This window comes from Sinohyriopsis cumingii, chromosome 16 (genome assembly GCF_028554795.1).
Source record: "Sinohyriopsis cumingii isolate HCF-2022 chromosome 16, ASM2855479v2, whole genome shotgun sequence".
NCBI lineage: Eukaryota > Metazoa > Mollusca > Bivalvia > Unionida > Unionidae > Sinohyriopsis > Sinohyriopsis cumingii.
In genome coordinates, this window is record NC_142976.1 from 73,708,216 (window position 1) to 73,735,793 (window position 27,578).

Genomic DNA, 27,578 nt, shown 5'->3' on the forward strand with positions numbered 1-27,578 from the left:
ATATCTTCTCTTTTCCCATGCCATAACTTATTTTGCACCTGCCAAAATCAAAGAGAGTAAACAAAGAATATTTTCAGAGATGCCGCATTTATACTAAAGGCAATGGGTTGGTCGATAGGCAAAATTGACTTAGGTCTTAGTCCTTGAATCCTAAATGTTTGAAACTAGGATACGTTACACAGGAAACAGGCTTGCATGCTTTACCAAATTGTTGATTAACAATCATATGAGACGAAAATCAGCACTGCAAAGAGAAATCATAATCACTTACTCTTACAACTTTCTATGCACTAGTGTCAAAAGAAGTAAAATTTCGCTCAAGAACCTTATAAAGCATTTTAAGGTGCCTAAAATTTAATTATGGATTATAGGTAACAACAAATCTCTGTTGTAGACGATTTTATAGGATGATCACGTAGACGTGTACATGTCTTGATGGGTTGACACGTTTCTGATAAGAAAGCCCATAACCTGTACTCATATGTTCTGATTGTAGAGATATCAATCATGTGAAATTGAACTTGTAAAGTTCCATTACTACAACGTCTCTTCTGAGCTTTGTATTATATTTAGACGCAAAGCCTAAATCAGGGGAGGCGGAAGAGAGGAGCTGAAAGAGAATATTTATATTCATCATGAAACACATATAATGTTTCACCATCTGTCAAACTTGTAAAAGTAGAACATTTCCACATACAATGGAAATAGGAAATTTAAATAAAAAAAATGACACGCATCCCTATAGTAGCATGACTGATTTCCTAAGAGATATTATGTATGTAATACAACGCATTCTTTCAAGCTTCTACTTTCATATTCCATTAGATCAACTGAGGAGGATTCTTTTGGGTTTCTGGGGACGACAGTTTCAATTTGTTTTTTTTTATTTAAACGTTTTAGATTTATTCATTTTCTGTGTCTAAAATTTTTTAAATTTATTTATTTAGTGTATATTTTGATATTTTGATTCAGTCGGGAATGTTACCAGGTCTTGGAAAAATTAACGTCAGTACTCTGTACTCGTTTGTAATAGACCCATGCTCCTAGCTGTTGACTCTGTGTGTGTGTGTGTGTGTGATTCCACAAGCTTGTGGGAACATACAATGACCATAAACTGTGAAGGTTCTACATTCGTTATAAACATAAATGTAGAGGATATATGCTAACTTTTAATTTTGATAACTAAAAAAGTTTTGATTGGATTAAACTGAAATTGTGATATAAGCCTGTTTGGATATGGATTATGGCAAATAATAGCAAAATTAGATAATCTTATAAAGCTTAGTTCCATCGTGTATATAATTTTAAAGACAATCTCCATTGTGTTTGTTAAATAAGAGATTACACACTGTTTTTATTTTTTATTTTTGTTTCAATAAAAACTTGAACAAAACTAACCTACTAAAAGTACACGCATACAAGCTGTCATTATCTCCAGCTCTTTATTGCTTATTCCTGTAAAAATTCTTCAGTGACTTTTGTAGCAATTGATGAAAACATGGAGCATTGCTTATCATGAGAAAATAATGTGAAATTTCACCAAATATCATTATTGATGAAGAATGAAGACAACAAATACGAATTACACTTGCACATACAATGTACAAGATGCTCCGAGACACCATGCTGGCTGTAGACTTGGGCTTCTTGCAAGGTCAGGGTTGCAGGGATTGCACGATAAGGAGCGATAAAGTGCAAATGTATATCACGGCACGAACTCCGTTATCTGTAAAGATTATTATATGTAACATCTGACACCGACACTTCACTCACCTTTGAATCGAATAGACGAGAGGATGAGATCCACTATCTTTCTGCTGGTCATTGGAGTGGTTTACCTGTCGTCTGCAAGACCCAGTAAACAGAGAACGTTTCACGGGTACATTTGCTTGTTTGCTTGCTAGAGTGCTTCTTTTTACAATCCTTGGAATTACATCCATTTTTAACACTCGAAACTCAAGCATTTGAATTATGTCGAAATATATTCAATTTATATTAATATATTAAGAATAAAACCCAATTTGAATTACCATTATCCTAGATGCCATGCAGAAAACTAGAAAGATTGCATAACTGTCATTTGCCGATTTTAATCACTGTGACTTTGTTTTTGTTGTTAGACACAAGGTTCTAGATATAACAGCGACGACAGAGAATGAGCTGAAATTGTTGTCTAACCTTATCAGGGATTATGAGGTAATTGACATTTTATATTTTGGTGCCAACCGATTTCCTATCCGACTAGGATGAAGCCAGAATGTGTTAAAACAGATTTCCTGTAACAATTTAGCTGAAATGATATATTTCTTGCATCTATTCCTCTCTATCATAATATTTCTTGCATCTATTCCTCTCTATCACATGTGCTATTTGGTGAAAAAGTCTTCATTGGGACAATAACATAATTCCAGTTCTTTCGGGAATGTTTCACACCACCCCATCCTCACCCCGATGAAAACAAAATTTGCCGTTGCTTTAGTGCTGTTTTTAACACATAACAAGCAAACATGCCAAAATGACATACGTTTATTTTCCAAATCATGAAAAAAATAAAGTGGGGAATCGGATTTACGTAGTTATGTGAAAATATTTTAGTTTACAGGTCTGTACCATGTTCACATATGAATGCAAAATTTAAATGTATTCTTTGGGCACATAATTTTGTAACGACTAAACAAAGAATTTGGACAGTAAATATTTTCGTTCAGAAAAAAATAGACAAGGATAGATAGAATTATGTTACTTCTTTAAGCAATGCCATTATAACTGTAACAACTATGAAAATTTAAGTTCTAATCAACATCTAATTGAAGGCAGACCTAATAATAGCATCTTCTGTAGCTCAAGCAGTTCGTAGTATTCTTTAAAAGAAAAATAAATTCTCACAGTTGGACGTGTGGCATGAGCCGAAGCACCTGAATGACAGTCTTCATGTACATGTTGAACCCGAAAAACTTCACCACGTGTTCAGTGTCCTTAGGAATATGGGTTCCCGTTTCAAAGTCTGGATAGAAGACGTCCAAAAGTAAGTATCTTATCTACATTGATTCCTAGATTAAGAATCTGATGTTGGTAATTATGGTTCTTTTGTCTCTAATCTAGCAATGCATTGCAATAACATTTATATACTTCATGTCTTGACAGTACTGCTTAATAAGTGTATAGTGTAATACCATTTATTTGGTCAGTGTTTTGACAGTGCTGAATAATAAATGTATAGTGTAATAACAGTTATTTACTTTATGTTTTGACAGTACTGAATAATAAGTGTATAGTGTAATAACAGTTATTTAGTCAGTGTTTTGACAGTACCGAATAATAAGTGTATAGCGTAATAATAGTTATTAAGTTTGTGTTTTGATAGTACCGAATAATAGACATATAATGTAATAACAGTAATTTAGTCAATGTTTTGACATTACGAATAAGTATGGTGTAAATAACATGAAATTTACTTGAAAATAAAATTTCAATGATTTCGCTTTCTCAACTGATCCCCTCTAAATTTCCCTCCAAAACTACTGCCTATAAGGAGTTCTTGTTGTAAAATGCGTGTCGTCATCTTACAGTGATACGACATTTTAAATTCGCGAACAAAGATAAGTGTTGCCACACCTCGCTTGAAAAACATCACAAAAACAAAGGCAGATATTGAATTTGTGTAATCCATTCGACAGGAATGTAGTTTAAAACAAATCACTGATTTATATTTTTATAAAAGTAAAATGTGACTGTTGATGGCAGAATTAGATTCAAGAACTTAATACACAGGCTAAGACATATATTAAATTTATTACATAACTACTGCGTGATTTACGCTAATATATTAATTTTTTAATATGAATATACCAAAAATTTAATATATGGAAAAGTTACGAAAAATTACATAAAGATAATATTCCAAGCAAAATGCTTGAAAAAGAACAAGATATGACATAATAATATGTACCAGTATCTACAAAAATATAACATGATACGTAATTTTCATAGTATCACAACACAGTCAAATGCATGAAAACAATATTTAAATTTTAAATATTAAAATGTATAATCAGATAATTCACATAAGTGTTGCATAAACCATTTAAATATAAAGAAGATATATTTTGAATTATGTTTGATACGTAATGCACAATGTACCAAAAGCTAGGAGTTGGTAACTGATGTCTTAGCAGGAACTGGAGAACAAACTGGAAACTCGGCGAAAACCGAAATTGTGACAAAAATGATTATGAAATCCAAAATGGCGAGATATGAGAGAGAGAGAGAGAGAGAGAGAGAGAGAGAGAGAGAGAGAGAATAATATGAAAGTATGATAAGATATATCTCTAATTTAAATTAAAATTTTGTTATAAATGATACCAACTATCGCAAATGATGATTTTACTAGAATACAATAGTCCAAAGTAGAATAAAAAGTCAGTATGTCATTCAAATCAAGAAATGTGGCTTATACACAATGTTTTTCTTCAACTTACATATAAACCCGCCATTACAGAATTGTTCGGCGTTTCTGTTGGATTTTCTTTACTGAATTAAAGGTAAATAACCGACATCATTAGACTATGAACCTAAACTGTCCAGTGTAAAAACTTACACGTACATGCTATCTTGAACATGATGATATTTTTCATAGTTGAATAAAACGTATAGATGAAGTTGTTATTACACGCTGTGAAATAAAAAATGGAAGCTGGATCACACTTTGTTACCATACAATAGCATATGCCAGCAGAAGCAGGTATTAGATGGGCAACTGTCTAGCATTGGCAGAGAGTAATTCATCCGGTTAATTTATGCTGACGGTTCACTGGAAGAATGAGTTAAGTATCATAATGGCTTGGAAATATTATGAAGAAAAAAAAGAAAACTGCAGAGTATCAAGAGACATTGGACTAATTTGAAACATAAGTTTAAAAAAAACGCAGTTTGATTATGCAGTACAACGATGATATGATGATGGTGGTGGTGAGGAGGACGACGACGATGATATCGGTAATGACGATGACGATGATACTGCTGCAGCTGATAATGGTTGTGTGGATGAGAAAAGTGCTTGTTCAAATGAGTTTTCACTTCTAATCGGAATCCCTATTAAAACCTGTGTATAGATTGGACTTTGATAACATTTAACTTAAGGTTTTTGCATTTCCCAAACTCATACCTTGAACATGTGACTATTATTTTTTGTTTCAGATTGATTGACGAAAGTTACACACCGAAAGCCATGATAAATACAAGATCAATACAGCAGCATGGCCTTGACCTTGATCATTATTACCACAGTTATGACGAGGTAAACATATTTCGCTCCTGGCCTGCATTTGCCTACAATATCATTCGTCAGACACTTTTCGTGTGCATTTTGATATTTTGCCAACAAATATTCATTTTCAATTAAATGTGGTCGACATTATCAGGCAAGAATGTGAATGAATTTACGTCCAAAATTTATTTCATGCAAATGGCAGCTTGGGTAGCTTGCTCTTTAAATCTTTAATAACTGGATTCCAAAAAGAAATGTATTTCAACTGGGGTTACGTGCTCCAGCGATTTGAGGATAATTTAATTTTATAGACATCTTCCGATGCATTCTTCTCCACTTTTTTTTGTTTTCACTATCCAGCTGCAAAATAGATATTGTCGCTTTATGGTAGATGTAAACATATCGTTGAAATCCAAATCACTTTGAGTCTTGATTTGTATGCCCAATAGAAAGAAGTAACTGAAGAAAAAACATATAGGCGGACATGAAAGACCTTTGGTAAGTGTGTCAGTTGTCTCTGATGACGACCCGATTAACATTCACATATATGATATTATTCCCTCCTAACTGTTGCCTACTTCACATTCCCGTCAGACAGCTAGAGTGAGGCAGTTTTACATCGAATACTACTACTTGCTTAAAAGTATAGGCTTATCATAACATAACACAAACCGTTTGTTTCTGCATGGCAGAGAGATGATGTAAGTCCAGATCGCAGAGAAGCCTAAAATATCCATTGTATTTATTACAAATAAGTGGTTGTGATTCTTGTCTTTGTCTTTCCATTCCGGAAACCACATTTGACTGGAGTACTGTTTTACAGATCATGGACTTTTTGGACTACGTGAAAACGAACGCCACCGGAGTATATGTCAATCAGTTTATCCTTGGTCATTCTTTAGAGGGAAGATCCATCCGGGCACTCAAGGTAAAGTATGGTGAGAAACAAATCAATTGTGCTCTCAGATGAAAGATTTAGTGATTGCCAATCCATGATCGTACGTTTTTCTACGGCAGTAACAAATCAAAGCCGTTAAACATGTCATACAGAGAAATAAAATGTTTTTCTTTTAAGCTTTAGGAATCAAACGCAGAAAGCAAGATATCATGCATACCAGTGCGTGCATTAGCGTGTGAATGCATTCGTGCACGTGCAAAGTCAGGTAACTCTTCTTACATTGTTTAAGATTTTAAAGTTAGGATATGTTTTATATCGGCTACGGGTATAATAGGTTTAGAATCTTGTCTTCTACCTTGAGACTCAGCTGGGAGGAGGTAGTAGGACAGACGATGGATTACCCAACTAAGCATCGTATTATGCTTGCAGTTTATGTTAGTTTTAGAAAAATGGTACAAACTAAACAAAACAGATATAGCACCGCCGATTCGTTTGCATAAAATATTTGCATAACATCAAACATTTCATTTTGACAATAACACCCTTTAAACTGAAACATATTTACGACATATTAAGTGAAACTATGATGGAAATTTAGTCATCAATGTTAAAGTTTGGACTGTTTGAATTATGCTGTTTTTCCGCAGTTTCTTGTCTGGAATAAGAATACTAACTTTTTCATGTTAAACTCCTAATAAATATTTCTTCATAGGGAAAATGTTACATTAGCTTCTAGTTTTAGATAGCTTGTCAATACGGACCGTTCGTGGTTATGTTTTATATTGTCTTTTTATTTTATCCTATGTCAAGTGGTTTTACGGTCTAGTTTCTCTACAAGTCATTAGGTTGGTCCCCGTTTTCAGTTATTGATGGACTCTCTTAGATCGAGATCAAGATCGATCGATCGAGAGATATAGAATGACGTCATTCTGGCTTCCTTTTGCGGATGTGTCCCACCGAGTGACGATGGCGTTTGTTTACCTCACGGGTACGCCGAGAGGTACTGGTTTAGTACTGCAAGAGGAAGTCAGAATACTGAAGGCCAGTGGCGTTGCAACTCTTAGCCGAGCTCTTGGCGCTGTGTGTATATATATATATATATATATATATATATATATATATATATATATATATATATATATATATATATATATATATATATATATATTAGAAGGCATGAAATGCGCATCTCTGCCCTTTAAAAGGCAACATTTATTATATACGCACTCCATTCCCACAATTGGTTTGTCCGTTACATGAATTTCACGCCACCTGACTTCAGAACCCTCAACCTTCCAAACATTAGTATATATTTTCAGTCCTCGTATGATGTGAATGTAGCTGCTGATATACACAGTTTTCTTGAACTCAGATGTTGCTTACACAGCGTGAAATATTGAAGGAAGCACTAATTTTTTTTCTGTAATGTAGAAACACTATATTATTCAAGTACGACCAGCTCTGTTGTTTTTTTTTTTTTAGGATTATAAAAATTTAAGTTATAACAATAAATATTGCAATTTTATAAGAAGTCCTAGAGAATCCAGTCTTAACAGTTAGATCGTATCCTGGAAAATGGAAAGGCTCAAATGACACCAACACCCCCTGCAATATTAATGGGTTACTGCATTTATATGGGAAAATATGAATTAGTTTTATTTTCGGATTAATACTGCACGACCTTTGGGAGTGAAATGTTCATCTAAAAAAATACCTCATTCATATTTTTCCATACAAATGCAGTAATATATAATTATTATATGCTCACTTTTGTCTCCGTTAACTTTACGTTTTCAGAATCATGCAGTAATTGAAGTTACTGAACACCTTGATATTGATATTTCACGCACGTGCACGACACGTGTGCTTAAAATTAAAAGTTAACTGAGACAGAAATGAGCATATAATAAATAAAGTTATACTTTAGTAGATGTTTTCATTTCTGTAGGAATGTTTAATATGCTTTGCAAATATTCCTAAGGAACACTAGATGAAGTCATTTTCTTAGTGCATGTTTTTACGTGCCATGCCGGGGCCCCGAGTGGCCGAGTGGTCTAAAGCGCTCTTCGTTACGGATCACTGCCATCTCACATCTGTCTGCGGCGGTTCGAGTCTAAGATTCAGCCAATGTGTGTATGTGAGAAAGCTTGCCAGTAGCTTCTCGTGGGTCGGTGGTTCTTTACGGGGTTTTCTCGGGTTCTTCCTCCACCAGTAATACTGGCCGCCATGTATAGCCTATCGTGCGCTGAAAAATGGCGTTAAACCCCACATCAACAACAACAACAACGTGCCATGCCATTGAGATACAGTTTGACCCCGATTTGGTCAAGGAGTGTACACATTGAGGAAGGAAGTATTCTATAATAATGATAAATATTTATTAAGTTCTCTAGCTTAAGCTTAATATTTTGCAGATTTCACTTCCTACCAGAAATTTGAAGAAAGCGATCATTATAGACGGCGGCATCCACGCCAGAGAATGGATCTCACCGGCTTCTGTCATCTGGATGATGGATAAGGTAAACGCACTTTTGTATTTATACAAAATGTATACTTTGAAAGAAAACGCAATTTGGACCTTTTAACACAGTAGTGACAGCCTTGTGTGTCATTTTCCCATACAATTCGCAAACAACTTGCTTCTAGACATTCTTAATTTCTAAATAAAGCTAGACCTTGGACTTAACATCGGTAAACTTGTTTACCCCCAATTAATAATGAACTTAATATATAATCTATAATCATAGATAAATATTAGCTATGCAATAATTGTTTAGAAAAAAATAAAAACAGATGTGAGTAGACAGGTAGGCCCTAAACTAGGTTTCTGACCAAGGTCAATCACACAATATAAATATACATAACATATAAATTAAATATATATAGCAAATTAAAGTAATATGTAACACAATATAGGTTTTCTGCAATGGTTCAAACAGATATAAAATTTATGCACAACACTTAAACAGTAGCAAAAGAAAGCGTGAAAACAACAAACTTTGAAAAATTTAACAAATAATTTATTTCCCTGCAAAAACAATGTAAAAATGAAAAAAATAAAATAAGCATTTACGGTTTTAAGAATCAAATCCAAAAATAATCCCAGAATAATCCGCGAATTAAATTTTGGAAGTCCTAGTAAGTCCTAGTAATGAAATGTTCTACTGAATTCAAGTTCTAGTCCCGACGAAAAATCCAAAATGGAAGGCGATGACGTATTCTGTAGTCAGTATAGCGCAAATGTGTTTACAGTTCTGTGCGAACCACAGAAAATAATATTTCGGTGTCTGAATTCCGAATAAAATTTAAAGGAATATCTTTGTCCAAGAAATCTGTATGAGCACTCAGATATTAGCTGGAAAAAGAACAACTCCTTTAGAATCCAAATAATTTGAATAAAAATTAAAATGTAACTCCAAACTGGTCACAAACAAACACTTTCCGGTGTAAAGGGCCAAGGAAACAATTTCTCTATAAACATCACTATAAAATCTAACTTCTGCGCAATTTCAGAAAACCCAGAATTGTGAAATAGAGGCTATTTACAATCTAAAATTACTTACTCTCAGTATGACCTTGATAAAAACCAATCATTTTACTCCGAGAATAAAATAAAAATAGAAAGTTGTTTACTTGTCTCAGTGATTTCTGAATCAAGGTCGGGAACTAAGTCAGAAATAGAAACAGTGATTCTATTGTAATAAAGCTGGAGTATGCGCATTTGGTTATAGCGCCCGTTTTAAGGAATTCTTAGATTTGTGTGATTAATTGTGTGTTTATTGGAATTCGGCGCAATGGAAATATCCCTAGCCCGAAATAATTAGCCAATTACTAGGAGCAAACGTCACGGAGTGAAGTGTTAGTGAGTTTCCATGATGGCATGGTTCACTAGTAGTGAATGCAGGCCAAAACCGAATGAATATCTGTCCCTGAGTAAGATAGTCCACATTAAAATCTAGTGGTGTACATTGGTGGTGTGACTGCAGTGGCAGTATTTACGGTAGGAAACCGGTAAATTACACAAAGGAATAAATAAGAAGGGACTGGGCAGATACCGTGTAAGTCGCCATGGTGGCAAATGTGGTGCATGTATATTGGCGAAATGTGCCTGGAAAGCATTCATTGACTGGCCTAAGATGGCGGAGTTAAAATAGTTCCCAGTGTTAGGGGATACTCGTGTAGTTTCTACGGCGTGAACAGCTGGCGGTACGGAAACCTGATGAAGAGAAACCATGCAGATGTGCGGTTGATAGATATTTGGCAGGTTGTTTTATCTGTGGTCTTGCATTGATTAGAGTAAAATTTATGCACAGAATGGACACGTCGGGCTTTTTAATTTACAACTGAAGTTGTATGGAAGTCTTGGAAATTCGGGGTAAACTTATGACTTCTAGCGGGAATCGCGCCAGGGTTTTGACAACCGCTCGGTCAAGTAAAGTCCCTTGGCTTGTAACACTACTATTAGGTGTTTATGAAAAGAGTCAGGTCAAACTGAATTTTCTGGGAAAAAAATGCCAAATCAAGTAAACAATATTACATTACTTTGACAGGTAATGAAATTAAAATAAAAAGATTTTTAAACTTACAGACAATTAAATTAAATCAAATATACATGACAATATATATATATATATATATATATATATATATATATATATATATATATATATATATATATATATATATATATATATATATATATATAGAGAGAGAGAGAGAGAGAGAGAGAGAGAGAGAGAGAGAGAGCGTTTGTCTATTTCACTTAGCTTTCAATATATTATCTCATTCTGGAAAGACAGACCGATTTGTGTAAACCATACTACATCTGTTTTAGTATGTATTCATTTCATGGCCTTGATGTGAACAGACATACATAAAAATTTGTGTAAGCCCTCGTTCTCTCTGATTCAGTTAGTGTCGATTCCATTATATGAATGATCCAGGTGTGGACAAACATAGACATGCACATAGATTTATGCAAAGTGTCCTTTTTTCTGTTTTAGTTAGTGTTCAATCCTTTCAACGAGCCGGAAGTGACGACACTTTTGAATCACTTTGATTTCTACATAATTCCTGTTCTAAACCCTGATGGATACGAATTCTCACGTACAAATGTAAGTAGGCAACATATTTATACAAGAAAAACCAAGTCCCAGTACACAATCATACCATTTAAGCAGCATAATGGTGAGAAAAAAAATTGTTTGGCATATTTTAGTTTTTAAAAAAATGTTTGGTACCATGCCGAAAATACATTTTTCAATGTTTCTAAGCACATGCACTAGGTTTTGTGCGTATTAAATGTCTAGACTGCTGAGTGTACTTATACTCGATTCCAAAGACATATACACTAACCAGAAATTTGTATCCGTCACTAAGGATACGTATGTATATTTTAGACAGTAAACATGACGATCTCTACTTACACGAAAATGTAAACATACATACCCAAAAACTATTTGAAAAAAAATCTTGCTGAAAATTTCTTTTAAAAAAACAACATATTTTGGCCTTGTCGCAAAAATTCGAATTATTGGAACCTCACTCAGCTAAACTGGAAAATACGAAGTCAAAGCTATGAATGAGGAAGCGTTGGCTATAAATGATAAAAATAATTTAAAAAATGTTGATGGAGGAGGGGAAACTAATTCTACATTATACCTATTGCTTGTAGTAAAGTTTCGCTCAAATTGTTATTTTTCATATTAAGCAAAATAAGGGATTTACTTTTGCTGTATGCTGATTTGGAGCTTGAAGAAAATTTTAACTAGCAGAGATTTCGATGGAACCAGCCAGTCGGGAAGTTATATTATTAACAGATTGGCATATGTTGTGTTACATTCATGCGTATTATATCATCTTATGATAAATAATGAATCCATAACAATATAAGAAGTGTAAATTTCTGCAAACCGTAAAATGAAATTACACCTTTTTACCAAAACTCTTATCAGGCGGCGGCAATTTTTTTGTATATATATCTTCTTTCTTATTGGACATCGTTGAAAGGAATCATAATTAAAACAAATATTATACTTTTAAAAAAATAACTATGAAAGCATTGTAAATGGGTACCTACGTTCATTAGGTAGCGGTTTCTAAAGTCAAAAAATAATCAAAAGTAGTGTAAAAAATAAGTTTCAAATCACTCGGCTCCTCTGATGGTAGATCATCCGTGTAATGTGAGGTATGTCCTGGGCTCAAGTCCTTTTGTGCAGTTCTCTCCCATTTGAGACATGGAGCCTACGCAAGACCATATTTCCACCAAATGACACCAACAAGTAAGATTATCTGGAGCCAACGTTGCGACTCAACAGTCACTTTTGGAGTTTCTACTTTAGCGTGATACGAGAGCAAGGTTATTAACACGAGAACACTGTTCTGGTGATTCTGCTCGCCCTAACGTCAAAATTCCTGACCGAATCATCAAGAATCTTGTTCTCAGGTTGAGAATCCGCACCATTACTTATATGGGAGTAGACAAAAACTATAATAGCAGACTATGCCGAGGGCATGCGCCATGTGCCATGTTTTTTGTTGTTGTTCCGAAATAGACCCAAATTATTAGGGCAATCATACGCATGAACAACTCATACAGGCCGCCCAAGGACGGTCACATGGGTTTATCTCTAAATAAAAAATATCAAAAGCGTTGCATGAGACGACTGAGAGCATCGGCTGAGATAGCTCAGATGGCAGGGCATCAGTTCAGAGTAAGGATATTCCGGGTTCTTGCCCAGTTCTGGTCGCGCAGTTGTTAACCCTGTGAAACGTACAGGTTAATTTCCAAATTACGATCCAATCTGGAAAACGTTTGAAAATACCAAAATCGATGGATTACAACCAGTGACGCTTTTATCTCATCTACTGTAGGATAGGCTCTGGAGGAAGAACAGGCGGATTAATAAGGATAATGGTGCACAAAACTGCATTGGAGTCGACTTGAACAGGAACTTTGACTATCATTGGGATCCAAGTAAGTCAGATTAATTTTACAACAGCCGTTGACATAGTTGCATGTTATATCTCACTGTATTATTAGTGGAGAAGAATGAAAACCGGAAAAGAAACTACCAACCACGCATGCTAGAAGAAAAACTCATGAAAATTTTTTTCCAAAAGTAGTGTTATTGAAATATTTGAGTGACCATTTTTTACTCCTCCCTTTCTGTTTTGAGTATAAAAATCGATATTTATTATTCCGTTAATAACAACGAGTTGCTCTCTTTCATTCATTTTTCGAAAGAACTATGTAAACGTGCTTAAACGCAAATTAACGAGACACTTTTTTGGTGGGTCAGATTTCCAAAATGTTTTATTCAAATTAATTAAAATATTGTATAAAACGTGATTTAAAAAATATTAAACGTAAATTTTTCCTACGATTCTGATACGACGATATGAAGCGCTATTTTAAATTAATATATGCTTTCTACCGTCCATGTTGCACAACGGTCATTCGTCTAGTCATTCTGTAAATCTTTGGAATGGAAAACACCCCATTAGAGATTGAGTTTTGAGATGGACGTTAACCAGTTCCAAACGACGTTCTAATTTTGAAAAGTGACTTTTGATTGGCTGTGAAACTCAGTCTCAGACTCAAGTTCCAAATTTCATTGTCTCCATGCTGACTTTAATGATGATGTCGATTTTACCTGGATGACTCACGTGATTCGTTTGCGTAATCTATAATTAAGTATCGATATTGCGCGCACTGCTTTAGTTCACACATACACACATCCATTTTGTAAATATTTACTTTAAGTATAAGATTTGCACTTTGTAATTGACCAGGTAAGAACAATAACTATACACGGTAAATGTCTGGTTCCATCTCTCCACTCGTGCTCTATTAAACGTCTGTACAGGTGAAACCGAGTTTGACCAGCTCATATTTTGCATACAATTTACAAACAAGAGAATAACCTATGTAAAGTATGTAATTGCCCCTTTTGATGTTATAGATTGCTAAAAAAAGTAAAAGAATCTTTTACTTTGAATTTCATTTTACCTCAACACGTATGAGTTAACATGTAATTTCAAACTATAAAGTTCTCTGAGCAGAAAAATACAAGGAGTATTTGAATTTAGTACACAATTTTTTTTTATTTGAAATCCCTTTCCCAAAAATACTGGCAGTATGCATTAGGATACTATTACTACTACTACTATTACTACTACTACTACTACTAGACAATTATTTAGCTCCAATTCTTTAATATATTTTAATTTAGTAAGGAATTGAATTTAAAGGTTACTGACATGATAAAAGTATAAATTGAACTACATTTTGTCATCAGATTTAGTTAATACAAGTTTTACATTTTTTGTCCCCTTCTGCAGAAAACGGAGGCAGCAATAACCCCTGCAGTATTTTGTATTCTGGAACACATCCTAATTCGGAACCGGAGACTGTCGCCCTTGCCAACTTTATTCATTTTCTGAAGGGAGTGGACAACGGAGGTCCAGTGCAGGCCTACCTCACTTTCCACTCCTACGGCCAATATTGGCTCTATCCTTGGGGATATACCACTGATTACCCTGTAGACCAACCGGAACTGGTGGGTTGATGTTCATCATCATCATCATCATCATCATCATCATCATCATCATCATCATCACGTGCTTTAGAGTTGGAGGTATTGAGATAAACCTCCGTCTGTCCGTTAGTATTATCTTGTCCACATGGTAATCATGTACAAAGGAGGAATATTCATGGATATTTTTTCCTGGGTCTCCCTTGGAGTGGTCTGACGGTCAGTTGTGACTACATACATTTTAATTACAGTAGAAAATTTTCCATCTCTTTTGACCAATGTCAATATGTGCAAAACCCCCACTCTCTCTATAATGTATGAAAGTACTCTAAGTCTAGAACCCTGGGATACAGTCGGAGCGTGGGATGAGAGGTGAGGTGGGGTCGGTTGTCTGGAGGAAAGATGGGTCGGGAGAATTAGTTGGCCGAAATTGTTTAAAAACATTTTGCCATGGTGAGCAATGGGATTTATTTATTTATTTAGAAACAATAGTAATAATATTACTACTAATATAAACCATACTAAAACATTATTATTATTATTATTATTATTATTATTATTATTATTATTATTATTATTGTTATTATTATTATTATTATTATTATTATCATTATTATTATTATTTGTATTTTGGTTGAAGATTACTTAAGTATTCAATGCTTGAAATGACAAATTATATTGATAAAAGTTGGTACATATTACATAATGACAATATACTTTAATTTTACAAACACTAACCGTATGTGGGTAAATGTAATTAATAACCATGTGATGAAGATGTATTATGTTAGTTGTGTATATGTTACCTTTGATAGCGCACACGGGGAGTCCCAACAACACAAAATGTTTTTAGTCCATGTTCACTCCCTAAGTGGATTGAGACATCTTATTGTCATACTCAAAAGCTAAGTATATTTCCAACTTTTCCCTATAAAATGTAAGTTTAAAAATAGGAAAACTCCACAAAAATAAAATTATATACTTTCAAATAGTATTTACCATAAGCATGATGTAGTGTTTGCACAAACCAGCCACCCAGATCTACATTGCAATAAATCATTATTATATAAGCTATGCAAGAGATAAAAGTTAACAGATCTTTATTCAATAATTTTGCAGCTATATTTATTATTTCAGCTGGAATATTTACAATATTTGCAAATTTAAACAATATAATAATATGGGCAAAAGTATCTATTTTAAGATCAGATCTTATGAATTACACAAACTTTTAGTTAGCATTGAAAGTTATTTTAAAAAGTCATTGATGTTGTGCCAATTTGTTAAAATGAGGAACAAATGTATTAAGCTATACCAGATAATGCGTCAACTGGAACTATTGCTGTCTTAATGGTTTAGAAATTGAAAACTTTCAAGTAATGAAGGAAACAATAACTAAACTGATAAACACAAACAACGACGATTCTTGGAAATCATTTACTTCATTGTATCAAAATGCATTTCTCACTACAAAGAAAAAGGAAATTGTCAGCTTAATTCCCAAATGCAGCAACCACGGTGGGACAGAGAATTTGAAAAAATCAAAACACGACTAATATGTACAATTGTGTAAATTTCGGATTTCCAGTTCCAGTACTGATATAATGGACTACAAAAGTTTTAGATCACTTTGTAAATTAAAGAAAAAAATACTATCACGAAGGTAAAAGGTAGAAATTAACAAGTTGATAACATGTTTAATTTATAATTCACTATGCAAAAGCATTGATGCAAAAGTAAAGGAAGATTTTATCTGCATTTTTGTTGATTTTAAGAAGGCGTTCAACAGAGTTGATCATGGATATGTGTGGGTTCTACTTATCCGTAAGGATCTACGCGATAACATGATAACTGTTTTAAGAAAAATGTTAGCATACTTGAAAAGTTGTCTTATAACTCCTACTGGTCTGATAGATAATGTTAAGTGTCAATGATGGACCAAGAATTTAATTTTCTGGAGCAGAGGTCTGACACTCGTTTTTTTTTTTAAAGAAAATAATTTCCGTCTGTCAATAGCTGAAAAAATCCGTTCATAACAAAATAACACCATATTATATCCATTAAATAATTTGAAAACAAAACCAATCATCTCGAGGTAAAAGAAAATAAAATATCACAGCTTAAACTGTGAAGTGTGCAGAAGAAGAAATATCTAGAAATATCTATATAATAGAAGACTAATTTATTTTTGTTTACGTTTGCTCAAACTAAGATCATTTCAGAAGACAATATGTAAACAATGTATAGTATAAAACACATATCTTATGTCTAGCAGTGATGCAGTGACAAAATTTATCAAGATACTTGTTCAAATTTGTTTGTTTTGAAAGAGTCTCGTATTTTCATCGGCAAAAATCATGTGAAAATATTACTGTTTGGAAATAAATGTATAAATACATAAAGAATTTACAACTTAAAGCTCTGTTAAAGTAAAATGAGGCGTTCTAATATTGAATATCATCAATAGAATTTATAAATCGGGCCTAAATTACTGAAATAACTTATTATTGAAAATACTATCTGAGGATTGTATTGAACTTGCTATAAATATTATTTTGCCAACAGGATCTTTCTTAATAGCGAAAAGGTTAAATTATAACAATGATATGAATTTATATAGTTGATATAAACAAACCGCCAGAAACTAATCAGACAAACTTTGTAAATATGTTTAATGACTTTTACTGATTTATGAGAACAATATATCATGATGTAGAAAAGAACTTGATAAAGATATGGGATCAATATTTGAACATCTGATCTACAGTCACCGCTGCAATTATAAGTGCTTAATTACTTTGGGATCAGATTAAGAAGTATAAAAGTAAGATTATATATAAAGATTAAAGACAATGTTAATGCAAACTTTACATTGAAGATTATGAATCCCCGAAATTTAAAAAAATACATTTATGTAACATATATTGACAACTAATAGCATGCAAACATATTCAAACAAAGACAAACATTCGATATGCGTATACGCTAACAGTATTTAATATATTTTCTTAGTATACTAGGGCTGCAAATTTGATGTTTGAACCTGTTGCTGAAGCTGCATTAATTTAGCAGTTAAAAGAATAGTCATAAATAGGAAGCTAAAATTGAAATTTGATCAAGGAAAATAATTTTTTAGTGAACATGTAAATAAAAATTAAAATGATTAGCTCATTAAATGTTTTTCTACTTATGGTGATCAAAAATGTTTATTGTCCTATTTAGAAAAAACCTCACAAGTATAGTTTAAATCAGATATGTTATTCTCCCCAGACAAATTATTTTTTATTCATCAGTTAAATCATTATTTTTTTATCATTTAATTTATTTCTAGTTACTTTTTCCAGGTAATTGCTCCATCATTTTGTTCTGAGTAATATGTAAAATCTAAGCTGGGTGATATTTTCAATAAATTACATGTTTGTTGATATTGCTTAGTAATAAATATTATTGTTATTTGCATTAAACATCATTATATTGTCATAATTGCACTGGTAACGTAGTTCCTAGGCATAGCAATCTTTTGTAATATGAAGGAATATATGAAATCTATACATTGTTCTTGCCAAACATGTGGAATTAACGTTATTTCCATCAAAGGGCCAAATTGATATCCCATATCCTGCTGTTGTTAACTATATGGCGCTGCTGTCCTGATTCATCCAAATCTTAATATAGCATTTTATTATGACAATAAAGCATCCTTATCAAAATAACAATTATATCCATGAATAGTAATGTAAACTGTTGTTTTAACATACTTATCTTCAGAATAATATTAAATAATTTAATATTAGCTTAATTCATTTACTAATTCATTTCAGATTTGCTGTCCATATTGTGATGTACTCATATTATTATTTATCGGAGATCCAAACTTTATAGCTGCAGAAATATATTTTTCACTACCATTGTAATTTACAGCTTGGATTCATTTATTAAAAATTTAAATTAAATAATTGTGAATGAATTGGATGAGTTGTAAAAATAGTATCTCATTACTATAGGAAATAATTTAAGTCTATTACTTGGTGGGTAGTTTTTGTTAAATTTTTAATAGGGAAATGATTGATAAAATACTTACTTTTTATATGAGGAAACAGTGCCCCAATCCACTTTTGGAGTACACATATTTGCTCATATTTTCGGGGATTGGGCCCACTAAAAAGTAGGTCTTGGTGAGATCCGGTGTGTGCCCTAAGGAAGGCAACATATCCACTACGTACGCGTATTGCATTTTTGAAATGTACATACATTTTATCTAACAAATATAATCTTTGCCTTTACAGCTTTAGTTGTTATATATGTAACCAAGAAATTTCAGAAACTTTCATAATGAACTATTCAAATGTAACTATTGCCATGGATACAAAAAGGCTTCTAAATCATTTGCATTAATAACTTTATTTTAAACATACCACTAAGTACAATGAAAATACAGTCTTGCAGTTTATTTAAGAATAATTGCTACAACAGGAACACCTCGCACAAATCACAGCAAATACGATATGGTCAGTTCATGGCAACAGATTTACGGTTGGCTCATCAACCAACGTGCTTTGTAAGTATTTTCTTATTTCTTACCTGTTGTTTGCTTTCGAATAGGTTTAGCGGTAGGGTCTGGCGTTTGCTAAAGCTTTCGCAATGTGGTGTTTTGTCTTTTTTATATACACTTACAATTTATAAATACCAAAGAATGAGAGGAAAACATATTTAAAAATGTATCCCTTTATTTACTACAGATAACTAAGGAAAAGGAGAATGTGAAGACATGCGTATTATCGATACTCCTTATAGCATTTAGCAACATTTTGTCGGAAGACTTGTCAATACGCAGAAACTTCATTTATCTTGCTGATTCGTACTACATTGACCCATAATGGCAATATAAAACAAACACGGTTAGCCCATTTGATTGATTGAATATATGTGGTTAATCTGAGGCTTCTAATTCTTTATAAAGTAAAACATTAAATGCAAACAGGTGATTGGCAAATAAGAAATTAAAGTAAAAAGGTCCAATATAGTATTTTTGAGCAAACATTTGTTTGTTTAAACTTGCATTTAGTGGTCAAGTCTAACACAGAAAAATAGAATTTAGGTAGTAAAATAATGTAAAGTAAAATTTTAAAAATTAAATGCTTTAAGTCCTTTCTCCTGCGAGTTAAAAAATCATATCATCGGCTGACAAAAGTTCTACTAAAGTTTCAGTCAGTTTGTCTTGAAAGCTTTTTAAGTTATTGAGTAAAGACTGATCTTCGAAAGAAAGCTACTTTTCGAGCTTAAAGATTTAGCTACCTCGGGACTGATGAAAAAGGTATTGAAAAGTGGAAATAAATGCGTTTTATCCTCCCTTCAAGATACGCACGCGTTTGAGTGGTTCTGTTGTTTCGTTCAGAAAATTTGCTAATATCACATGCAAAAACTTCTGTAAGGCGTCTATGTTCAAACTTAGGAACGCAACAGCACTAGTGAAGTAGGTTTCATGTGTTGTGTGAAGGAAGTTGAGGTCCATTGATATAATGTCAAAATATGTAAGTACCTCTGCCTGAAACAACATTTTAATTTGCATCACGTCGACCAGGTCTTGACGCTTTGTCTACCAAACGCGGCCACTATGGCACTCACCCTCGGTATCTGATTCCGCTTGAGTCTGTCGGAGTTTTTACACATTTTAAGTTTGGGGTTAAGGGCATTTTATTTTCAAATCTTATACCCATTTGCTCTAACAGATAAACTGCGAATGAGCGTAAATATGTTTGTGCCTTCAGCACGCGTTGTATTTCAACTCACTGCGCTAGTTTTGCTTAGCTGTGCTTTGGGGAGAGAAATGAGAAAAGTGATGTTGTGCGTTTTCGAGCGTGACTTGCGTGACCATTGCTTTATGATAAACATTTTTGGTTTTTATATTTTTCTTTGATGTCTTATTATTTCATTAATTCTTACTTCCTTAGAAACAAATAATAAAACCCATACTCGTTGTATATTGATATTGGTGAATTTGAACTACTTATATGACCGCTCCGGTGGCCTAGTGGTTAGAGCGTCCGCCTCGGATGCAGTAGGTCGTGGGTTCGATCCCCGGCCGAGTCATACCAAAGACTTACAAAAATGGTACTAACAGCTGCCTCGCTTGGCGCTCAGCATTAAGAGGTTAGTGTTAGGACTGGTCGGCCCGGTGTCAGGATAATGTGACTGGGTGGGACTTCATGCTACATGTCTGCGACATGATGCCCCAGTGCTAGACATCACTATAAACTGCCACATTGCAGACATCATAGCGATATGACTGAAAAATTGTTAAAGCTACGTTAAAAATCAAAATCACATCACATCACACATCACTACTTATATGCGGATCTGATTTTTGTGGATATGGGGAGGGGAGTGTGAAATCTAATCAATGTCCTAAAGTAAGCTTTATACATGTACTGACACGTCTCCCTTACCTAGAATTGTATGTATGTATGTATGTATGTATGTATATGTGTTTGTGTGTGTGTATGTATGTATGATATATATGGATGTATGTATGTGTGTATGTGTGTGTGTGTGTGTGTGTGTATGAGTTTAATGTTTTTTCTGAGTTTATCGTGGTATGAATTTTCAGTTGCCGAATCACACAGCAAATAACTTATAATTGCAATTCTTTATAATTTTATTTATTTATTTATTTTCTTTCCTCAATGATATTTCCCATTAGTTTTAGAGCCTTATTCAATCGTATCAATTGTTATTGAGGGCGTCCCCTGTGTAGTTATTTATAGAACAGGAGATTCTCCATCTGCAACGTCAGAGCTACATCAACATCAACAAATAATCCTACCAATGGCGATCTAAAGTTTTGAACATTGCACAGCATGTTCTTAATCTTTCTTCTAAATCGGCATGTGTGATCAGAGTAGATGTTCAATATTCAAAGCAAAGGATGTGATGTTTTGTTTGATATATGAATAACTCTTGGATTTGATAAGTTCTCACGAGTCCGTTGTGTCCTGGCCGAATCGTTATTGTCCAGACATGTGATTGACCAATTTATGCTTCTTTAAATATACATACGAATGAAATTAAGATTATCGGTAAATGGTTATAGTGTTGCGGATCCAATAGTCAAACAGTGCAAGACATCGATCATGACAGTTACGATGGGGGAGTAGCGGAATTTTTTTAGTTTTACATATCACCCTCACATCGAAACTATCAAGGTCGGCGCCTTATATTGTAGGACTGTGAATACGATTGTTATAATGCTAGTCTTTAGTCCTTGAAACCCCTCGTCCCAATCCCTATATCGATTTGCTTGTAGTTTTCATTTGTAACGAGCCGCAGCGAAAGTGATGTAGAACATGGTACCAATGTTCTTCTCTTACAGCTTTTGAGTTTCCCATCTTCTTTTTCAAATCTAATCAAAGAAAGATTTATTTGTGTTCAGAAAATTATAAAGAATTGTTATTTGATTCTGTCAAATCAATTTATTAAAGTTTCTAAATAAAATATAAACCCGACATTTTTATTTAAAGACCTTCCTATTAGTGTTTACATTAATTACTTTGCACGTGACTCTATTTATAGAAGCATAAAGTAGTTTTCCGTATAGTTTATACAGAAATAAACGCAACTGGGTATGATCACATGTTTTTGTTCTGACCATTGGTAATCTTCCCTATATTTGTCAAATAATGGCGTGCAAGTATGCATGTATGTATGTATGTATGTATGTATGTATGTATGCAGCTTAGCCAGATACAAGTTTGATTTCAGGGAGGCTGCAATAGGAGTATACAACCAGATAAATGCTGAGCATGTATTACAGTTCAGAAACTTTTATGAGTTGTTGCTACTAAAGATTTTAATGAAAATTGAAAAGCCTATAAAATAAATGAGGACTCTGATTTTGCAGCGAGATTCACAAACCACTAAATATTTCTGAATAACAATATTCAACTCCTGAATAAGGTACAATACTGCCGATATCGTTTAGTAAATATATACTGCAGAAATAAATCCACTACGATTATTACACGATTTGTCCAATCAACATTGTTATCTCAGACAAGTGTTATTGAATGGTTACTTTTTAATCTCTGCGAAGTATAGTTTCTCCATATAATTATACAGTGATTTTTCATCTATACCCTTTGTCAGATGCAGCCGCTGGCGGTTCAGATGATTACGCAAAGGGATCCGCCGGGGTGAAATACTCTTATACACCGGAACTCAGGGACACGGGAAAATACGGATTCGTCCTTCCCGAAAATGAAATCTTGCCGGCCTGTGAAGAGACATGGGCTGGAGTAAAGGCGTTTGCCATTGCTCTCGCTACCGTCTAAAAGGCAACGTTCACTGCCGAATCTTTCATTCAGCTTCACTCAGCAAATATAACATATTCGTTGTTGTTCCTCATGGCAACAATAAACTAAAGTATGTTGCGGAGACCAAAAGCCGTGTACTTGTCTAGTTTAATGAAATGTACTTTTCATTAATTTGGCCTCCGCGTTTTGATTGCACATTTCCCATCTTAATACAAACTAAATCACCCATCATCCACATGTATGTAATGATAATGTAATGTTTAGAATAAAGGTAAGAAGGAAAGAAATATGGTTCTATCTTAAACTAATCGACGATACCGAATGATATTGAGTAATTATACCTCCCATACGACCAATCTGAATATCGCTTCAATATTATACATCGTGTAATAGATCTAGACGGAAACCTTTAAGGCAAGCTTTATGAACTTTTGCATTTTTTGTTTTTGCAATTTTGAGAAAGTTATGTTGCTATGGAATACTATAAATGTGACATAATGTTATCTTGTATTCGATTCTCATTTAACACTAACCGACCTGCATACTAAAGTAGTACTATACATTCTCATCGGGTGTATTTGCTGGAGATGTCCCACACAGGCAAATATTAAATAACCAATCATTCAACCAGTGATCATTCTATCGATCGACGAATGGATCAATTAGTCTGTCAATCATACCACTGTTTTCACTCTCATCAGTTGGATTTCAAAGCGCATTGGTAACCAATCAATTTATCATTGAACCTTTTGCAATAAAGAATTATTGCGTTAAAAGCAAGTAGAATATCGACATGTCTTTTGGACATACCAAAACGTTTATCTTAAATATTGCAGTCTAATAGTACCATACATACCAACTCTTTTAGTCAGACAGTAAATGGTACTAACACCTGCCTAGAGTAGCCCTCAGCATTAAGAGGTTAGTGTTATGATGGGTAGGCATGGTGTCAGCATAATGTAATTAGGTGGGACATCATGCTACATGTCTGCGACATGATGCCCCAGTGCTAGACATCACTATAAAGTTACACACTGCAGATTTTGTACCATTGCGATTGGAAAATTGTTAAAGCTACGGTGAAAATCCAAATCACACACACACACACACACACACACACACACACACACACACAGAGTCTGACAGTACCATACATACCAACTGATTCAGTTTGTCAGTACCATACAAATTCATTCAGTATGACAATACCATACATACCAAATATTACAGCCAGGCAGTACCATGCATGACAACTCTTTCAGTCTGACAGTATAATACATCCCAATTCTTTCAGCCCGACAGAACCATATATACCAATTCTTTCAGTCTGACAGTACCATGCAGTCAACTCCTTCAGTTTGCCAGTACCATATATATCACATTTTTTCAGTCTGACAGTACCATACATACCAACTCTTTTCGTCTGGTAGTACCTTACATACCAACTCAATTCGTCTGGTGGTACCATACATACAAACTCTTTTCGTCTTGCATTACTGTACATATAAACTCTTTTCGTCTGGTCGTTCCATACATACAAACTCTTTCTGTATGGCTTCACCATACATAAAACTCTTTCGTAAAGAATCCTTTGTACAAAGTGAATCGACTTGTTGCTTCCTTCAGAGCAGAGTCACGGTGAACTACAGAGCTTGTCATATAAAATCACCTTGCTCGGAATTAAATTATTCAATTAACCAATCCTTTTGCAATTAAGAAGAAGAGCGCATATTTCCATATCATCATTGCACTCAACTTAAATTTTATGCAGTCACTTCACTAGTTACCTGATAGCAGAATATCTTCCCTGAAAATAGACATAAGAATTACTCTAACGAACCGTATTACGTTTGTTATTCCATGCATTTTAAATTTACTACGTACATAATAATTCATGTGATACGACGATCAGTAACATATTTGAAGAAAATGGCAAAATCTAAGGTAACACAGTTTACTCACAGTATTTTCGCCTCTCCTTAAGCATTGGTAGTGGAATTAATTAATTATAAAAGTTTGTCATTACCAAAATAGTTATAAAAGTATGTTATTATCTCAATGGTTATATAAGTATGTTATTACCTCTAGTCCACTTTGAATATGTGTTGAGACAGAATGTGGAATGAAAGTCTTTAGAATCTGGGCAAAGACAGTTTTTCAAGTGCACATTAATTTTACACCTTTCTTGAACTCACCATGTAAGGACGAAATCAAGTATCAGATTATTTTTGGGGCCCCGAGTGGCCGAGTGGTCTAAAGCGCTCTCCCTTACGGATCACTGCCATCTCACCTCTGTCTGCGCCGGTTCGAGTCTCGGATTCAGCCAATATGGGTATGTGAGAAAGCTTGCCAGTAGCTTCTCGTGGGTCGGTGGTTCTTTCCGGAGGTTTCCCCTGTTCTTCCCACACCATTAATCCTGGCTGCCATGTATAACCTATCGTGTGCTGAAAAATGGCGTTAAACCCCACATCAACAACAAAAACAACCAGATCATTTGAGTCCCATGAACTCTCGCATTAAAGAAATACTTTCGTTCTTGAATTGTCAAAACTCGAACGAAGTTTCTGAAAGTGAAACATTGTAAACTTTTATAAGTTCTTGGCCTTTCGCCATATTTTATTAAATCTATTTTATTATGAATGTTGAACGTATCTGTCGAAAAGTGAAAACAGTCTTAAATGTTTATACCCCCATGACCATTGAGAACACGTCGACCAAATGCGTGGACAATTTAGTCCAGATAGATGCTAATGAAATCAATGCACGTGGAGACATTATATTTGAACATCCAGGTCAGTAAATGCACCAGAGGTATCAGCAGCCTAACTGCTTTTTGCGGAACAAAAGAATGCTGGAAACAGAAGTCCCAGAATCGACAATTGTATTTGAAGGAACAATGATTTTTGGAGCCAAATGACAAAGATATCTGGAAATAGAGAGATTTTGAATTATTTGCAGTGGGAAAAATTTTTTTCCAAAAGAAAATGTAGTTAATTTAGGTATATGAAGTAATCAGCTGTCTTCAGTTTGTTAATGACCTTTCTGCCGCTGATGAATATAACCATCTAAACTTTGGAAGCATTCAGCTTAGAAACAATAAATACAGCTGGCAATCACATAGTGGACCTGCCAAAATGTGGAGACAATCAGCAGACATTCTGATTGAGAGTAAAGCCACCGCTGAGCAGATTGATAAAAATTGTATAAATTCGATACAAGTAAACTCATCTACTATTCTTGTCAAATGTCAAAGGAAAAGATTCTTCGCAAGTAACGTCATAAACTTCTGCTGAAGACAATTTTCGCAAAGCATGTTGCTGACGTGGAGATTGCCAAACATTGCTTTCTAGAATTATAATCATACCGCTGGAAATTGAGTTCTGAAGGCAGATCCATCTTCACTTTGCATTCATATTCCTATTAGATAATCTAAATCAACGTCGACCGACATGCTTGTACTCAGGATAGAAAGGTCTAAGGTAAGTACCGTCGCATCCCAAGGCACAGCTATTTTATGTTTCAAACTCTTTGAATATTATATCACCTCTTGATAAGCTGTTAAATTTATCGCAAAAGAAACCACTGTTGTGCCATTATTTCTGTTGTTAATACATTTCTATTTCATTTCTATTTTTCCATCAAACAGTAGAATGTGGTTCAGTACTCCAATGCAGGTTATGATTTAGAAACGTTTAATGTTTATTGAGATGCATTATTGGCATTGAAAGCGCAAGATTTGTTGCTAAGCAATACGATAACACTAGTTGTTTTTATTTACAGAGATGTTCAAAGATGCAGATAGGATTATGTTTGAAACATATCCTAGCGATGGATTTCTTCAGAGCTCTTGAGACGTAACAGCCCGTGCAGCATGAAGCACATATATAGTTCACACTGACTGGTTTTCCTTTTTTCCCTAAGAAGCATTCCATAACCACGTGATAAGGTTTACATAAACAGCGAATGGACTTTAAAAACAAAATAAACACGTCTCTAAAGAGTAAAATATAGCCGGCAGAATCCTAGTTTCACTATACGGGTCAAATAGTGCGCATACACGAACTAAATGCTGTATTTCTAGCATTATCAATGCTTTAGAGAGGAACAGCACAAAAATCGTCATAACTTATTCATGTGTAAATTATATCTCGTTGTAAACTCTCCTAAACATAGTGGATGACTGTGGCTAAGATGTAGTGAATGAATATAGTAAATTGTTTGTGAGAATCAGCCAAACACGAACAAGAATAAGAGAGCGGCACGTTATATGCCCACTTCATGTTTAATTCTTCCCTATGCAATCCGTTACTAAACTGAAATATAAAAATACCCATTATTTGCTTATCAGAATTACCATGACAATGGCATCTGACCTCTAGATCCTAGAACCTGAATTAACCTGCATGCAATCCACCCACAATGTTCAGAGAAGGTCAATACCTTAGAACAAAAGTTATTGAAAAAACCAATTTTCTTCACGCCTTGGCATTTGACCATTTGATTCCAACATCAATAGTTATTTAGTTTTATATGCGCCACATGTTCACCAGCATTGTGTCAAAGTATGT

General features: G+C 34.1%; 1 protein-coding gene across 1 annotated transcript; it reads left to right on the forward strand.

Moving 5' to 3' along the window:
- The first annotated feature begins 1,750 nt into the window (after window positions 1-1,750).
- LOC149780785 (carboxypeptidase B-like) lies at window positions 1,751-23,513 on the forward strand. The gene is made up of 11 exons (XM_089936413.1): window positions 1,751-1,879; window positions 2,121-2,196; window positions 2,889-3,025; window positions 5,197-5,296; window positions 6,090-6,194; window positions 8,579-8,683; window positions 11,168-11,278; window positions 13,038-13,140; window positions 14,508-14,725; window positions 19,175-19,259; window positions 22,844-23,513. The coding sequence occupies exons 1-11, from the start codon at window positions 1,797-1,799 to the stop codon at window positions 23,026-23,028; spliced, it is 1,308 nt and encodes a 435-aa protein (XP_089792539.1). The 5' UTR covers window positions 1,751-1,796; the 3' UTR covers window positions 23,029-23,513.
- Window positions 23,514-27,578: the final 4,065 nt, after the last annotated feature.

Coding starts and splice junctions, on each gene's coding strand:
- LOC149780785 (XM_089936413.1), top strand. CDS start 1,797: ATGAGATCCACTATCTTTCTGCTGGTCATTGGAGTGGTTTACCTGTCG. Junction 3,026..5,196: donor TGGATAGAAGACGTCCAAAA/GTAAGTATCTTA, acceptor TTTTTGTTTCAG/ATTGATTGACGAAAGTTACA. Junction 13,141..14,507: donor TGACTATCATTGGGATCCAA/GTAAGTCAGATT, acceptor CCCCTTCTGCAG/AAAACGGAGGCAGCAATAAC.